Source organism: Lissotriton helveticus, chromosome 5_1 (assembly GCF_964261635.1).
Source record: "Lissotriton helveticus chromosome 5_1, aLisHel1.1, whole genome shotgun sequence".
Taxonomy (NCBI): domain Eukaryota; kingdom Metazoa; phylum Chordata; class Amphibia; order Caudata; family Salamandridae; genus Lissotriton; species Lissotriton helveticus.
In genome coordinates this window covers 565,398,274-565,416,343 of record NC_136065.1, presented here as the reverse complement: position 1 = coordinate 565,416,343, position 18,070 = coordinate 565,398,274, and the positions used below count along the sequence as shown (strand labels likewise).

At 47.1% G+C, this 18,070-nt stretch overlaps 1 protein-coding gene across 6 annotated transcripts in view; it reads right to left on the bottom strand.

Annotated features, from left to right (window-relative positions):
- Positions 1-18,070, bottom strand: part of ASAH2 (N-acylsphingosine amidohydrolase 2) — a 434,557-nt gene that overhangs the window by 292,115 nt on the left and 124,372 nt on the right. For all 6 annotated transcript variants that reach the window (XM_078642909.1, XM_078642906.1, XM_078642910.1 and 3 more), the window contains one exon: positions 10,795-10,872. In XM_078642909.1, coding sequence (XP_078499035.1) covers positions 10,795-10,872 — 78 coding nt within the window. The remainder of the gene's footprint in view (positions 1-10,794; positions 10,873-18,070) is intronic.

The window sequence follows — 18,070 nt, the reverse complement described above, 5'->3', positions numbered from 1 at the left end:
TGCTTCCTCCTGGACCGTGGGAACTTCAGGGGCCGGTTTCCCGCGCACCCTGCGCCTTCTCCCTAAGGCCGGTTCCTGGGCCTCTCCGTCCGGCCCCAGGACCTCTTGATCACCCCTACTGGCTACCATTGACCGGGTGGTCACGCACGCCCAGTCAGGTAGACCCACCATCTTCAGGTGAGTCGTTTTCTCCACCTTTTCCCAAGGGGAGTCCTCCAAGTCATTCCCTAGCAAACAGTCAACAGGCATGGCTTTCCTCACACAGACCTGCAGAGTACCAGAGACCCCCCCCCACTCGAAGGGAACTTGAGCCATCGGGCACTGACTCTCTGAATTGTCAGCGTTGACAACCCTACAGTAGGCATGGGGTACAACCTGCTCCTGAGACACCAGGTGATGCCTCACTGCAGTCACACTGGCTCCTGTGTCTCTAAGAGCCTCAGCTTTCTTACCATTGATGGTAACCACCTGCCCATATTTTTTAGTGTTAGAGGGCAGGTAGCTTGTAGGGACCATCTCACTGTCTCCTAGTGAGACTAGGGTCATCTGAACAGGATCTCCACCCCCCGGGACCATCACTTCTTCTCCTAAGTGAACACTGGTCACTTGTCGGGGCGGAGCACCAGTGGGTGCTGGTTTCCCAAACAGGCGACACTTGGGGTCACTGGCTATGTGCCCCGGGTCACCACATTTGTAACAATTGAAGGGCCCCTTTGGAACAGGTCGACCTGTCGGGGCCCCATTCTGCTTAGGGGGTGGGGGAGGCTGAGAACCTTTCTGCTGGTCCCCTTGGGGATTACTTTGGGGGCCTTTTTGGAACCCTTTCTGTTTTCCCTTGTCCCCCCCACTCTTCTACTGGGGACCCTGCCCACCCTTGGCGGAGTCTCCCACTGGACCCTTGTGGACCCTGGTGCTGAGCCAGCGGTCCGCCTCCTCAGCAAGTTTCCTCGGGTTGGACAACTTGCTATCAATCAGGTGCTGGCGTAACTCAGGAAAACATTGATCAGACAAGTGCTCCCATGCAATTAAATCAAAGAGACCTTGAAAATCATTCACTTTGTTACCCTTCACCCAACCATCCAGTGCTCTGCAAAAAAAAGTCACAAACTCCACATACGTATTCCCAGGCCGCTTATTACACCCCCTAAACTTCTGCCTATACATTTCAGGGGTAAGCCCATACCTGGTCATTAAAGCTTCTTTCATATGGGGATAGGATCTCTGGTCTTCAGTGGGCAAATCTAGCAGGGTGTCCCTTCCTTCGCTAAGGAACCTTCCCCATAACCCCGCTCCCCAATCCTTCTCAGGGACCCGGTGGGAAAGCATGGCTACCTCATATGCCCTAAACCACTGTCCTATGTCATCCCCCTTAAAGAACTCTTTAACTACATCTTTGGGGATGTGCACTCTTGACTCTACCTGCACCGGCGTTGTGCTGCCACCAGAGGGAGGACGATCCAAGGCTTTCTCTTTTAGACTCATCTCCCTCATTTTCACATCAAACTCAAACTGGAGTTTTCTTTCTTCCAGAGCCATTTTTTTGCTTTCAAGCTCCATTTGGCCCTTCAAATTCAATTCTGCCATCTTGATCTCATGATCCCTGGTTGCCTGTCTGTCTGCCAGCTCCTCTGGCGACAGGCCTCTGCCAAAGCTGTGGACGCTGTCTGGTCGCTCAGGTATCACAGGATCCACAGGCGCATCCCTTGATTCACTCCAGGCTTTCAGGGCCCTGTAGAAATCATCCTTGTTCCTGCACCCTGCATGGGGAACCTTGAACTTCTTTATAAAGCTCCACAGTTCTTTCCTCTTGTAGTCATCCAACTTTGATGGGTCCCATTCTACCTCCAACACCTCAGAGGTCAGGGATTCCGCCCCATCAACGCTGTTTGTGCCAGGCATGCTTGCAACACTAGGGATCTTCTTTTTTTTTAGCAAAATTAAAAATCAAAAAGTCTGTGGCTAAGTTACTGGACTGTAATCACTATGCAATGGTCAGTAGCTAAGGTAAAACACTGCAAATGTAAATTCGCGAATCCTCACCGCTGCGTCCAATGTAGGAAGGGGGAGTCTCTGGTTGGCGCAGTGCAACACTGGCGGCAAGCAGGGCCTCTCTCTTCCTCGTCAGGGCTGAGGGTTACCTTCAAGACAACCTCTGCTTACCCTCTAGGTAGTGTGGCTTAAGCAGTCTTAGGCTAATCTCTGGGGCATGTAGGGTTAAACATTTGCAATATCACACCATCACAACCAACCCACCACACAATGACACCAAACTGTATTTGTAAAAATATATGTTCTTTATATAAATCTCAAGCAGGCTTGTAAATACAGTCTTGGTTACTTCAAATGCAGGTTCCAGTTACTCTTTATGAAAAAGGCACAGTTCTTGAATAAATGCGGTCTTTTGGGCCTTCTGCCCAGCTTTAGAAAGGTTCCAGTGTCTTATAGCGCTTCAAGGCGCTTCCCGCTGTCTCCGCTCTCGAAATGAGTCACCCTTCGGGGCTCGACTCGGGGAGAGGGGGCCGCGGGCCTCGGGGAGCGTCAGGCGGGGCCTCGGGGGCCAAGAGCAGAGCACGCCTCTGACTCTGGGGCGGCTCGCGCTGCCAAGCAAACAGCAGCGGTGAGGCTCCCGGGGTGCCTGAGGTCAGACCGCGCGGTGCGAGCTCAGATTGCAGGACGCTCGCGCCGCGGAGGGGCAAAGACAGTACCTTTCACTTCTTGTGGTGATCCTCGGAGAGGGCGGCTGAAGGGGGAACTGTCCCACGTCGCGTTGCTTCCTTGACGGGCGGTGCGAGCTGCGGCTCGAGGCAGCAGGTCACGGGTCACCCAGGGCGGCGGTGCTCGATGGGGGCTCAGGTCCTTTTACTCCGTCTTCTCGTCCGTCCTGACGGCGGCAGCTGGGTGTGGCGCAGTGGCAGTACGGTCCCCAAGTGCGGGACGTACCCAGCCAAAGTGCCGATCGCGGTGATGTCCCTTCAGCGGGGCAGCAGGCCAGACGCTGATAGCGAGGGAGATGACAAGGGCGGCAGTCCGTCTTTGCGGGGGAATCCACGGCGCTTGTGCCCAGTAGACTCCGGTGCTTGGACCGGACGGGTCCTCCGTTACTTTGCTCTCGTGGGGCCAGGTGCAGATGCCGTCACGGTGTTCAGGCCAGCGGCGGCTGGGCTTCACGTTGCTATGGCGATCTGCTCACCCACGGTCACGGTGTGCCGGGGGGCTTGATGCTCTTGTCTTCCTCAGACAGCGCTGCAGCGATAAGCAGCACACACAGCAGATGCGTTGGTCAGGGGTTAGCGCTCACTGTTCCTGGAGCGCTGGTCAGGGGGCAAGTTCAGCAGCAAGCCCTTGGAGATCTTTTAGCAGAGTTTGGCACAAAGTTCAAAATAAAGTAAAAGTCTCTTGTAGTCTTTTTCTCTTCCTCTCCTTTGGCAGCAAGGCACCAGACACAGGCCAGAGTCAGCACTCCTCCTTGTAGTCCTTCCAGGTCCTTCTCTTCGGGCAGAGTTTCTCTTGTAGCACAAACAGGATCTAATTTACAAGGAGCAGGGCTCCTTCTTTTATACCCAGTTTCTTTTGTTCTAGCAAGCCAGGGGGGCCTCTGCATAACTGCTCCAGTCTCTGAGCACTTGTTGTGGGTACTTCTGGCTTCTGCATACAGTGTGAGGGCAGGCACATCAGCCGCTCCCCAGGGGGGCGGAGCCGGCATTGAGAGGGCAGGAGTGGCCTGAGCACTTTGTTTACAAGCTTCGGTCCTTCCTGGGCCAGGTGCAGGCTGAGTCATCAGTCGCTCCCCAGGAGGGCGGAGCCAGCATTGTGGAGGCAGGAGCACAGCCTGATGCATCATTCAGGGGAAACTCCCACCACCCACTAAGGGGTCCTCCTGCTAATCACTACCTGTCAACTCCCAGCCCTGTCACTCACACACACCAGACAGTCAGATCCACATCCAAGCAGAGGCGGGCTGAAATGGTTAGGCAAGCAAATGCTAACTTTCTAAAAGTAGCATTTGCAAACACAGGATATTAAAATAAACTTTACTAAAAGAAGTATTTTATTATTCTGAGTTCAGGCATACTAAACACGAATTTCTACCATGTTCCCTGAGCCTGCTGGGATTATAGAGTGTAATAATTCCAGCAGCCCATCTGGCCTAGAAGGGAACAGGTAGCCTTACAATAGTGAAAACGAATTTGGTAGGAATTCACTATTAGAACATGCCACACACATCAGGGCATGTTCTACCTTACACTACAATGCACCCTGCCCTCAGGCCTACTATAGGGGTGACTAATATGAAGTTAAGGGAAGGTTCAGGGGCTGGCAAGTGTGTGCACTTGCCCAGCCAGGGTGACAGTACCAGACTGCACGCAGGTTCTGCAATGGCAGACCCTAGACACATTTTAAGGCTGCTTCTGTGGGTGGCGCAACCAGCGCTGCAGGCCCACTAGCAGTATTGGCATTCACAAGCCCTGGCACTCCTAGTGCACTTTACTAGGGACTAACAGTAAATCCAATGAACCAATCATGGACATCAATCACATGTACACTTTACAGTAGGGAGCACTTGCACTGCGGCACGGGTTGGCCGTGGCGCAGTGCCCTGAGTAGCAGACACCAGCAAAACATTTGAGGCACAACAGCAAAAAGTGGAAGGGAAACCCACGCCAAGGTGCCAGGTCTAACACATGTTTTACCACGCATGCTGTTACGACGCAGTTTTTACAACGCATGCTTTTACAATGCATAGCGCTTTGGGGTGCTGGATAGTGAATAGTTTAATTTACTATTCCAACTCCAGTCCCCGTGGATAGTAGGGAAGGTGTTGGATAGTAAATTAAATCTATTCCCTATCCTAGAGCGCCCCCCAGCACAATGCGTTGTACTGACATGCGTTGTAATAGTTGCGTCGTAAAGGCACTGCGTGGTAAAAGTTGCGTTGTAAAGGATGTTTCCCGGCCACGAAGGGCAGTTGATGGAAATCCTCATTCTTTCCTCCCCTCCTCAGGGTTTCTTCTGTCATGGAGTTGCACATGTTTCAGGGACTATAGTTATCACTAGCTGTAATTTTGGCAAGTGTTCACTTTGGATCCTGCCTTTGGAGTCTTTGTAGTTTTTTATTCCTCACTAGACCACCAGATTATTCATGTGTTGATTGTTGGACAAACTACCCAGACTATTAAGGACAGAATCATTCAACGTAAGAGTCGGATCAACTGCAAGGTGATCACGGCACCTCTGGTCACCCACTACCTTGAGAAAAGCCACCGAGATACCGAAATCACATGGCAGGTGATAGAACAAGTCACTCTACCACAGAGAGGCGGGGACATCAAAATCCTGCTAAACAAATGTGAATGTAAATGGATGACACTATGCGACTCCGTTGCCAACGGATTGAACACTATCGATGAGTGGAACAGCACCATTGCGATCTGATCTCGTACAATGACTTCCTCCTACCGACCCTGACCACTCCTTTCCATCATTGCTACACATAGCCTTTCCTTACTGTATACATGATAATTAGATATGTCCAACACACCTTTATCCCTGAGTTGGTACATATACATATGTAATTGGTCTTATACATCATCACCCTGTAATGTCTAATTGTATTTTTACAGATCTAACCCTGTAATGTGTAACTGCCATTATAACATATGTACCCCCGGGGTGGCACCTCCCATGTACATGCAAACTTTACAATCAGGTTCCCTGAACATGTGATTTAGTCACTAGAACATACGTTTACTATTATGCTTCTTGTGTCTCTACCATGTTTTCAGTCTACTCCACTGGTTCGTTATGAGTCGATACTTTGTGCCACTCTATCGTCCTGACCGCCTCGAATTGCCAAGTGCCTTGCTAGTTTCATCTCTCAGCACCTTACTGCGTTCCCTAATTTCAGTGTCCTGACCCACCCCAGTATCTGTTGCCACTCCCCCCACCGGCCCGCCCTAGCTTCTGTTGCTACTCCCCCCGGCTCCCGGTCGATCGATTCCGCCCCGTCCTCCTCCCACCAGAGGCTTGGACGTTTCCTTGACAACTTGCCACGCCCCCCTGCCTGGCCCTTTCCCACCAGAGTTGCCGTCGTCCCCTTGGCAACCTGGATTCACTCGGGACCGACCACGGCGAGAGGTAGGTGCTCTGTCCCTTCCCCTCTTACACTACGGCTATTCCTGGGTCACAGGTCATCTCATGGCTCTGTCTCTCTCCCCTAGATTCACTCCTGCCCGCACCGATTACTCCTGGATCGCCGCCCCCACCTGACGGATCACGACTCCTACTCCCGCAGGTTACCTCTAGAACGGATCATCGGTTCTCGTTCTAATGGGCCCCAGCCTCGAGGTAAGCAGTCGCTCCCGCTCATTGTATGGCGGTCTTCTGGCCCATCCCCGCACCTCACTCTCGGTTTACTTGCAGGCTTAATCGCCGTTGAGCCAGTCTGATGAATGCGCCACCAGGCTACCTAACTTCCAAACATAGAAGTCTACCTCATCAGGATTTCCAGCCGCTTCACTCTTGAGGTGAGCCCTCCGCCTCCCGCTGCCCCCAGCTCTTTACATCGCGCCCCGCCGCAGCGCTCTTCCCCCAGTCCCAAGACTGCTTATTCTAACCGACCTCCACCGACCTTACCGTGTTCTCTAGCTAACGTCATGATCACTTAGGCACCAATGCATGGTTGAGGACTTCTACCCACCCTTCAAACCACTTAGAATCACTACCCAGGACCGTCCATTACTGGTACGCTCTTCTGCACCGCCACTCGCCCCACCCCAAAAAAATCCACCTCCCCAAACCCCCCCGACACATCCCTCCACCCTCTCTCCTTGCCAGCCCTCCCCGCGCACCGTGCCAAGCAATCGCTCCCGTCCCCATGCCTATCCATCCCTCCCTTCTCCCCTCCTGTACAGCACTGTCCATTATTCAACCCAGTCCTGATGAAGATCCTGAACCATGAGGATCGAAACGCCGTCGACCATACAGCGCAATTGAAGGCGCGAACATGCAATGTGGTTCACCTATGACTATTGCCAGCCTCCAAATGTACCATAATACTGCTGGAACCACATTATTGTCATAACTCACTGTATATACTTATGCACCAGTCACCTTACGCCGTCTATTTTGCTGTTTATATTGTCACTTGCGTCGCCACCGTGCACACCACTTGCACCCTTTGAGCACCGAGTACAATTAGGGTTGTACCAATTTGTTTCTTTACAGTGCTGCTACAACTGTAACTTGTTTTACCTTTGTTTTGGATAAATATGATGCCACAGGCACATGTATGACTAATTTATGAGTCTCTTTTGTCCTTCCTTACAATGTTTTTAACATGTACAATGTTAATTGTCTTTAACTAATACCAGTTGGGATACCATATATGTTTGTACAATATTATCTACCCCAATCCCAACGTGGTTTACGGGTATTGCTCCTGTAGGCCATACAAAAAAAAAATGGTAAGCACCCAGGCACCCCGACCAATCACAACACTGCAATGCAGCGTTGTGATTGGTTTTGAGCGTCTGGTTTCGACGTTCAACCAGGAAATTGCGGCCTGGGCTTGTCCTCCATGCAGGCAGTAATGCAGTCTGCATGGAGAAGGGGGAAAGTGCGCATGACTGGTTTGGGCGGTCCACCCACCCCAAAGAGGCAAGAAACATAAAATGATAATAACTCTAAGTTATTATCATTTATATTTCCTTTACGATGCACTGCTTAAAAGCAGTGCGGCGATGCTCCTCTGCCATAGCTCAGGAGCCGCCCCTGAAAAAGGTCGAATACCCGTTTTTAACGGCTAAAAACAGTCATACATGTGTCCCAAAGTACAGTACGGTCGTAGGATGCTGGGTGGCAGCCTGTAAGTGCAGTTTAGTAGCCTGAGCAGTATAATACAACAGCTAGAGGAGTGCAGTATTGCCCAGACTTCAGACTGGCAGTCAGATGGTATGCAATATTGTTGTCAGGTGATCTTTGGCAGACAGAGCATGAAGTTTGGCAACCAGGAGGTGCAGTCATGCAACTAAGTGCAAACTAGTAGTTGAAGAGAGCGGTAGCACAGCCAGAAATGTAGTTTGACAGACAGTCAGAGTAGTCTAGGAGATGCGTAGTGCAGTGTAATATCGAAAGGAGTGCAATATAGCCTGCTGGAGTGCAGTCCTGCAACAAGGTGTGACAGTGGCGTAGCAAGGGCATCAGAAGACCCAATGCAAGCAAGTGAAATAGGCCCCATCCCATGGGTTTGTAGTTTTTAAAAAAATCCATTAGTGAGTGCCCCACGGTTGGACCATGGTAGCACTGCACCTGTTGCACTGCTAATAACAACGCCCCTGGCAGCCTGGCATTCGAGGGTGTGCATGGCAGCAGCAGAGGAATGCAGTACGGTGTGTAGGAAGTGCAGTGCTGCGGGGTGCAGTGTGACAGCTTGTGAGGACAGAACCAGTATGGCAACCAGAAGTAAAGCAGTGCACCATTCCAGTGGATCCGGGGTGTAATATTCCATTCAAGGACTGCACAGGGTGTACACTGGATGGCAGCCGCGGGTACCGGAGGAAGCGATGGGGTGGTGAGAGGGAGCAGTAAAGTAGAGTTTAGGAGTAGCAGCTAATGTCCCCGGAAGAGCAGTGAGACCAAACTACGGAGCCCGCAGACTGCAGTGTAGCTGGAAGGGAGTATGTGGGAGTGCAGTATGAATTCCGGCGGTGCACTATGGGAGATCTGAAGCACAGAGGGGGTAGTAGGAGCGGGTGAGAGTTGGGGTGGTGTGTATGGCGGGGAGTACAGTGTGACAGCCAGGGAGTACATTATGGCAGGCTGGCGAGGGCAGTATGGTGTTCGGCGACCGCAGTATGGTGGCCAGGTTCCTGTTTGGCAGCTGGAAGAGTGCAGTGGGGAGTAAAGCAGCAGTATGACAGCCAATGAGCGCAGCGGGAATCAGAAGTCGGAGCCATCTAAAGAGAGCTGTGATAGAGCACAATCCCCTCAAGTCCCCCTGTGTTCAGCTAATGACTATCTCTAAGATAGGAGACTCTAGGACCCCTCGTCATATTCTGCACGTGAGGGGGAGGGGGAGACTGTCATTTTGCGTTACGCCACTAAGGCTGGGGTCCAAGTGAGAGCAGCAGGGTGTCGCGACACCGCTAGTGGCCGCACAGGGTCCTGTTTGAGATTGGTACTTGCCTACTCTGCCTCATTAGCATATTCGGTGACCCTTAGGTGGGGTTCCTGCTCCCCCCCTCTCCTCACTCCCGAGCCCTCAAAGTTTATATGGTAATAACTTACATCACTAAGCCCCCTTCTATCACCGCAACTCCCGAGTTATCGTCACATTCCAGCACTCAAATCATGACATTCCACCAGGGAAGTCCACATTCAAAAGCATGATGAGCGAGACGGCCGCTCAGCCCATCTCTCTTTCCACACACATATACAAAATCCTTTCTTAGTGGTGCGCCCGCGCCACAGCGAGCCGCGGTTTCAATGTTCGCGCCTGTGTCTGGGCACGATAATTGAAACCACACGGCCTATTGGTGTCTATTATGCTCACCAAGCACGTAATAGACACCAATAGCCAGTGGGCGGAGCAACGCACCCGCCTTTGGCCAATTGCGTGCAGTCCTTTATAAAAAGACGCACGCAAAGGCCAATGGGGTAGCACAAAAGGAATCGCACACTCACGAGTTTGTGCGATTCCTAGGTCAGTGCTAAAACCCCGTTTATCACTCACTAAAGATCTCGTGCTGTACGACACTGCTGCGCAGTGCAACGCAGGCGCAAGACCTAAAAAGTCTGTATTCCTTCTTAACATGGCGTTTCTTCCTTTGTTTAGTTTTACCTATCAATCGTGGATCATTAAAGAAGCTTTAGACCACACTGTTCAAACTTTAAAGTACATATTGATCAGGGGAGAAAATACCAGCTTTAGGTGTTTTTCTTCATTTTCATACTGGCAAGGGCATTAAAATACTGGTAATGCTGGTTAAAATAAACGGCCAGGTGGCAAACATAGCCATATCAGGAGCTGTGGCCTTTCGGCCACTTTATTTCACTTCACCCACCCTGCCAAAATGTAGTGCTTCAAATTTTCACCAATGTTTCTGGCTCTATGAGCTTTAAAATACATAATTTATCAAACTTTTCTCTAAAAACAAGCCCGATAAGACGACCCAAATGTTGTTTCCTGAACAGGCATGATCCAGGAATGTGACTACACGCTCACTAACAAGGGACTTTTTCAAGCAAATAAATTGGTTATGGCATCCTATTTACCAGTCACTCTGAATGTATATATTTGAATGCTGAAAGACTACATATGACTTAGTTTAGAAATAGTTAAATACACACATCTTTATTTATTAGAACATTTCGTCATTGCGTATCCGTGAATAATGCAGCGTGTAACCATTCTATGCACACATTGCAGAAAGTCACACGCATTTGTTTGATATGACATTCACGATCATTGACTCTGGGTTCAGTATTCTGAAAAGTTATAGTTTAGGTGACTAATGTCCCTCCACAGACGTCTTTTTTTTTTAAATTATGGTGGTCACAGGTTCTGTTTCCAGTACGGTGAACTCAGCCTTTCATCGCTTTTTCAATTATACATACACATTTCTACACAGGATATTAACACCTTTTATCCGAGGCACTTCAAAGCAAAAAAAACTGATTTTAAAGCACTTTATACAAGTAGTTGAGGATATTTTCAGTCATTATGATTGTGTTTTCAGGTTTCATTGTTAGTTCGCCTGAAAATGCAATGAAAAGATACACTTTAAAATAAAGTACCTGATGATTCCTAGGCTATTGTTTTTCAAATCCACCATCTTCAAAATCACCATCTCCTTATCAGTGTTGGAGTTGTATCTGTGAAATTGAAAGGAAGCAAATGAGCGTTCACATAAATACAAAATGGTGCTCTAAGTACAATAAGTCATACCTAGTATATGGAAGACTTCAAACCAGTGGCGGCTCCTCCATTAAGGCGGAGGTGCGTCGCCCCCACTGATTGAACTGCAAGCTGAATACAGAAAATAAAATGATATTACGTTTGTTGTTATCATTTTGTCCTCTGCATTCAGCTGGCAGCTAGAGCCAGGGGGGTGGGCTGGGCTCCCCGCGTCACAGTGGGAGGAGTGTTGGCAGCACCTAAAGTGCATGATGGTTTTGGGCTGGCCAAATCTTCATGCGCACTCTGCATGTTCTCCACCCAGGCTATATTACAGCCTGGGTAGAGAACATGCACAGCCTGACAGTCCCTGTCTGTGCGCCGAACCACTGGAGGCTGGGTGCTTTCTTGGAAGGAGGACGGAGGAAGAAGAAGAGGCGGTCGGCGGTATAGGTAAGTGCCTTTTTAAAAATATTTTTATTTTCTCCCACCCCTCTCTCCATTTCACCATCCCCCGCCCCACCACACCTGTTCGATGGCAGCTCTACTGCTTCAAACTATTTTTTGAGCCTTCTTTTAGTAAAAGAGAAGAAAATGTGTGCCGCCCAAACCCCAAGTGATGTAGGTTTCTTCAATATGTAATGGCAAACCTTGAGTTCTGCAGACATAGGGACGCAGTTGTGAGGGAGTCTCTGCACTCAGAGCGGAATCTCTGAAATAAGAATTCTCATTGTGGCAATTTCGCCCTGAATGGGGAGACACGCCCCATGACTGCAGCGCCTCCTCCACGAGAACAAAGGCCCTTTATGAATCAGGCCCATAGTGCTGTAGAGATACTCATGCATGTAGTTTGCTAATATATACAGATAGCAGGGCAAACATATGGCCAGATGTAGGAAGCCTATTACCGGTCGGTAACGGCCGAAATTACCAAATTTCGGCCGTTACCGACTGGTAATAGGCTTTTCTGATGTAGGGGCCTAATCTAAGGATTCAGTAATTTACCGAATCGGTAATTTAAGGAATCGGTAAATTACCGAATTCTTAAATACCGATTCGGTAAATTACCGAATTCCTAATGTAGGGAGCACTTAAATGAGTTAGGATTCGTTATTTACCACCAACTACAAATTGGTGGTAAATAACGAAAACCCCTAAAAAAGCAATTTCATGCAGATTATTTCAGTGCCATGTGACAGACATACATGCCCTTAGGGCATGTATGTGTGCCACATGTGCACCCATACACAATTGGGGGGTGCAACAGGGTGTCAAAGTGACACCCCGCCACCCTTCAATGTTTTCTCCTTTTACCGAATCGGTATTTACCGATTCAGTAATTCCCATTCAGGCCCATAGGAATGAATGGGGAATACCGAATCGGTAAATACCGATTCGGTAAATACCGAATCGTAACGATTGGGTAACACTTACCGAATTTTTCACTACATAGTATTAACCGATTCTAAAATGCCGAATCGGTAAAATTCGGTATTTTAGAATCGGTAAATGTCCCTCACCTACATCTAGCCAATAATGTTTTATGACACAACCCTCTGCATAGTAGTGCACAAAGCACAGGCAGCAATAGCAACTGTGCAACCTTTCCTCATGCACTGATCATACACTGCACAGTCATTGGTACTGGTTACAGCACAGACAGCAGCAGTACAGGTATAGTGCAGAGGGCAGAAATACAAGCCTAGAATCTTGCCTTCAGGGTAGAGTCTTGCCTTCGGGGTCCTCCTGACCCAATAATATTACATTGGTCTGCGTTAGACATCGTGGACTGCTCTGAGCACTTCAGCTCTAATTGTGCCTGGCAGAGGGAGGATGGAAACGGGGTCTCCCAGCGAGATTCTCAGGTCCCCTACAGTGGAAATAGGTGGAAGGGTGGAGGGCAGCTATCTGATGCTTGAGACTCCCTTATTCCCCAGAACTTCCCAAACTCCCACAGACTGCCCTTACTGAACTTCGGGTGACCCTGAAAGATCCCAAACCTGCACCCAGGTAATCCTAGTCTTCAGCCATCATCAGAGACTCTCTGCCTTTCCACAGACACCCTCAGTCAGTCATCGAGCAGAACTCAGAGAACGCCAGATCTTATAATTGTCTTCAATCACCAGCACCTGTCCCTTAGACCCATTCTTTCAATACTCAGCTACCTTTGCTGGCACACACTCTGTCAAATCTCCATTATTGGCCATTCCCTTCACACAGACACCCACATCCTGCCATCAGCCCACCATGAATCACCCTACTTTGATCGGTCAGCCCTGCAGAATCTCAGCCTCACCCAAGTAGCCACCAGACTCAAATTCCCACTGTGGACTCTTAAATGTTCAGCAATCAATAGAAGCCTTCCACTAATCCCTGAAGACATTCAGATGCCTTATGCTGATTGTCAAGGCCCATCATCCCACAGAAACCATAAACCATCCTCTCCTGGCCCCCTCAGCCTCTTACCCAGCTCTCTAAGACCATCAGCTGGTTTTATAGCCTCAGAGAATCCATCTGCTGCCGCTCAGAGGTAACTGACAGTCCAGTCCAGAAAGGACCTCAGCCGACCTTTACCCTCTCTGTGGAAACCCTCAACAATCCTCAAAGCCTTTCTGCTAGCCATTTTATCCACACTTTTTGAGATCCTTACATTAAAGCTCTTGGATGCTTTTAGTCTTACTTCACTAGTCCCTAGAGTCACTTGCCTGGCCCACACAGACCATCTTCTATCAGCTACTCCCCCACTGGGTTTTTTGCGACCTGCATTTACTGTGCAGCAAGCAACTTTACTCTTTAGCAAATCTTAGGGTTACAACCTTTGCTTCAAGCTAAATACAACGTTAAAGCTCACCCACCTAAAAGTGACAGCGCTCTTTTCAGCAGCCTAATCATAGACATTGGTAATTGTTTTCTTTTGCATGCCACTTGTTACCACAGTCTTCCAGTTTAATAGCAATGCCAATAGGACCATCATGCCTCAATGTGTGTTACCCGGAGATCACAAATCTTTTAGGATATTTCAGATACTCCCACCACTGGAGGCATTGTGTGGTTGCCTTTCCTGTCATCTGGTGCCCTCACCACACAAGGTGACCCTCCTTTGCATATTATGGCCATTCCTGTCATTATGGTGGCCCAGTTGTAAAGTGGTTCTCCTAGGATATTGTTTGCTGTCTAGTCAATATGGCATCTCTCGAGGTGGCACTGGTGTAAAGACTCAGCTCCCTAGCATATTAGGACATTGCTGATGATATGATGTCTTTGGGATAGATGTCAGTTGGAATACAGTGGGCATTCTAGGCGTTACAGTTCCTCTGGCATAAAGTAGTTGCCCCTTGCGTATACATTACAATGCCTTGGTATGAAGAAGTTATGCCTGGCATATTAATTTCCTTTTAAGCATTATAGAGACACAGGCTTAAGGTGCCTCTTTTTAATGTATTCTGGGCATGACTGACAATCTGGCTACCATTTCACAAAGCGGCCATGCTTGTCAAGTCTCTGGCATGAGAAGCATTCCGGTTTGTTTCATAGCATATTATTTCCACACTATTGGTAGAAGGGTGCATATGTGTGATTTCTAGCATAAGTTCTGTATAGGAAGAGTACCCTTGCAGTACAAAATACCCTGCATAGGCATCGTTTAAAAATGTTCGAAGAAACTAAAACATTTCTCCTATTTGATGCTGCACTTAAAGAGGAATTATTTTCTGGTGCAAACCCTGTTCACCATTTTTAATAGAGATAGCTTTGCGTCTGAACCCATGGGTGGTTGCATGGAAACACCCCCTTGATGCAAAGCAATAAATAGCTGGGTTAGTGCTACTTTGCGTTACTTTGGGGATACGTTCCAGCGCAAATAAATTTTTGCGCTAGAAAGTAAAGCCCAGAGCAACAGTTTATGCAGGTTTCCACAACTTTTGTAACTTAAACTCAGAACAAATTTTTTATAAATATTCACCCAAATGTTTGAGAATAAATCATATTTTATGTGGATACTAGCTTACCCGTCGCCCGTTGCTGCGATCTCAGAAGAAAGGAGATTTAAAGAAACTTGTTATGATAACATTCAATTTACATTGTGTCATTTTTATTGAAACTTATTCATTTTAATATGGAAAACATTTCAAAGTGTTGTTTTAATTCTGGTTTTTTATTCGAGTGCTTGTGGATACACGATATTTTTTGTTTTTCCGTCTGGTGCGTAGACGAATAAATCAGAAGGTTTTCCGACACGTGACCTGGCCACATACAGTTGTCCATGTGAGAAGCACAGATTCTCCAAATCTAGTCCACACACTTGCAGCGATTGTCCTTGTGATTTGTAGATGGCGATTGCAAAAGCGAGTTGCACCGGAAAGTGTAAACGTTCAGTATTGGAAAGATTATGAGGGCCCTGGGTGGCCGGGGGGGGGGGGGGCGATATTTAACATTTTTTTTTAGCCAGAAACCTTTGCGGGAGTGTACTCAACAAGTTCCCAATGTTTCACGCAGATCGGATGAATGGTGTAGTAATGCATAAAGGACAAAAGGACATATTTTGGTTTTTATATATATAAATTTAAGTAATAATTCATAGTGAATTGTGGAATAATTGTTGCAGATGTTATTTCTTTGGTGTCAGAGGTATTTGCTATTATGACGTGGTACATTTCAAGATCATCATTGGTGATGAAGCTTTTTATGACATTATCATCACTACTGGGGTCTGAGAGTACAACCCATAAGAATGGGATAACCTCGTACCTCTTACAGATAGGTCTCCATTCTAAACCTGCAACGTGAACGGAAGCTCTAGTGTCTTGGTCTGTGAGTTCAATCTAACATGAGGGACAGAGACTCTATTTAATGACTGAAATTATGAAATTTGGGTAGCTTCTTTTTTACCACCCAGTCTTCTCCAAGTAGATATTTTTAGTCATATATGTAAAAGGTACAGGATGGGAATGAAAGGAGACATAAGGTTAATGTTAAGAAATGTGCTATATACAATTTTCAGTTTGATGGAAGCTTATGTCAAATTGCATCCAAGCAATGACGCTTTAGACAATTTATATGGAAATCGCATAGCATGCTTCAATGTTTCCACCTGTAGTACCAATTTTTCTCGGGTGATGACTCTCCACCGTTAAAGTGTGAAATACGGCCTATATATTCAATATTTTCACTAGGGTGAAATCCCAGCCTAAATCAAATTTACTGCACACATGGTCAAATGTGAGGCGTCTATTTACATTTGATCGCTTTAAAAGATCACCAGCTCCCACTGAGAAGACTCACTTGATTAGCATGCCTTGAAATATGTTGAAATATTTGTTTCATATGCCTTAAAACCTGCTTCTGCAATAGTTTGTGTTATGTCTTCTGTCACTTTAAGGAACACATTGTTGATTGCATCATTAATGGAATGATTACATTCCAATTACTGTGAATCAGTTGCTGCATCTTTTGCTGTTGATGGTTGTACATTAAAGCAAGCTTCTCAACATCTTCTTGTTTGAGTGCTTTTATCACTGGCGACGAGATGGAGAAACCTATTTGATTCTTACTTGGTGGCAATAGGAGGGGGAAAGTTTTCAGCTTTTAGAAAGCAAGCTATTTTGTTACATAATTTAGGAGTTGAGGGCAGACACACTTATGACAGTATGGATACTTTACCTGTAGGTGGAGCTGATGGTGAACCTTCAGACATTTTTGAAATGTCTATGACTATGTTGGAGTGTTATTTTGGTCCAAGAATTAATGTAGTTTTAGAACGCCATAGATTTTTCACTCGGGTACAAGGTCCAGTTGAACGGGTTGGAACGTATGTTGCTGCTTTAAAAACTCTTGCACGTACTTGTGAGTTTGGGGAATTAGCTGAATCACTTGTGAGAGATCAACTTGTTAGATGTACAAATAGTTCTAGGGTTCAGGAGAAATTGTTGTCAAAGAACCCTACGTTGAAGGAAGCTGTAGCCATTGTAGAGGGCATGGAGAATACTTCTACATGGGCTAAGGAAATAAGGAAAAATAAGGAAGAAGAGAGCCGCACCATAAGTAATAATAAGAAGAAAACTCATGATACGGTGCACATGTTGGAAGAAGATGATTTTGTTGGAGAATGTCACGAAGGGGTTGCTAAAGTGGCTGTTGGTTCAAAGAACAAATTGACTCAAAAGACCTCATTCTCTCAGAAGAACAGCCTTGATAGTCATTCTTCTTTTAGTAAAGAGTCTCTTATGTCTAAAGAGCGTGATTTTCGTCAACAACGTCCATTTAGCAATCAGAGAATAAGTTGTTTTAGGTGTGGCAGTTTCTCTCACACTTCTAATTTTCCAAATTGTTTTGCAAGAGATAGCATTTGTTATAACTGTGGAGGCAAAGGGCATTATGCTAGTGTGTGTAAGTCTGGTAAGAAAAAAGAAGGAAGTGATTCTGCTTCTGACATTGTACGTACAGTTGTAGTGTCGAATGTTAAAAGTGATGAAATGGTTGTTGATACAGAACACATTTTTATGCCATTTTGTGATATAGGAATTGACAAATATGTATTTAAGCTCATGGCAGACTCAGGGTTTCCTTTCACTTTGATTGGGAACAAGATTTGGGATGAAGTTGTTGGTCTAGAAAATGTCCAACTCTTACCCCCTGACATTGCTCCTGTGAGTTATGCTGGGTCAAAAATAGACATTCTGGGGTATACGGTGGCTAACATCACTTTCAGGAGCAAGAAAATCTTTGGTAAGGTATAAGTTGCAGTTAGGGGAGACAACCTTCTTGGGTGGAGACATCAACATGACTTGGGCATAATTCTTAATCCGGGGGCCACAGATCCTATGAATCAAGTCATGTTAATGGAAGATTTTCTGTCCAGTTTCCTTCCAGTTAGGGTTGATTCTGTGTGTGATTTGAACAAATATTTTGTAGATTATCCGAATGTGATTTCTGATACCTTGGGGTGCTTAAAGGGATTTGAACACAGAATTATCCTTAAAAAATCTGCCAAACCTTGTGTGCACAAGGTCAGACAAGTACCCAATATGATGCTTGAGCCACTGAGACATGAGATTGAGAGGTTACTGAATTTAGGCGTGATAGAAGAGATTGAATCTTCAGAATGGTTGAGTCCGGTGGTTTTGGCACCCAAGGATGGTGGCAAATCGATAAGGATGTGTGTGGACTTGCGCGGATTGA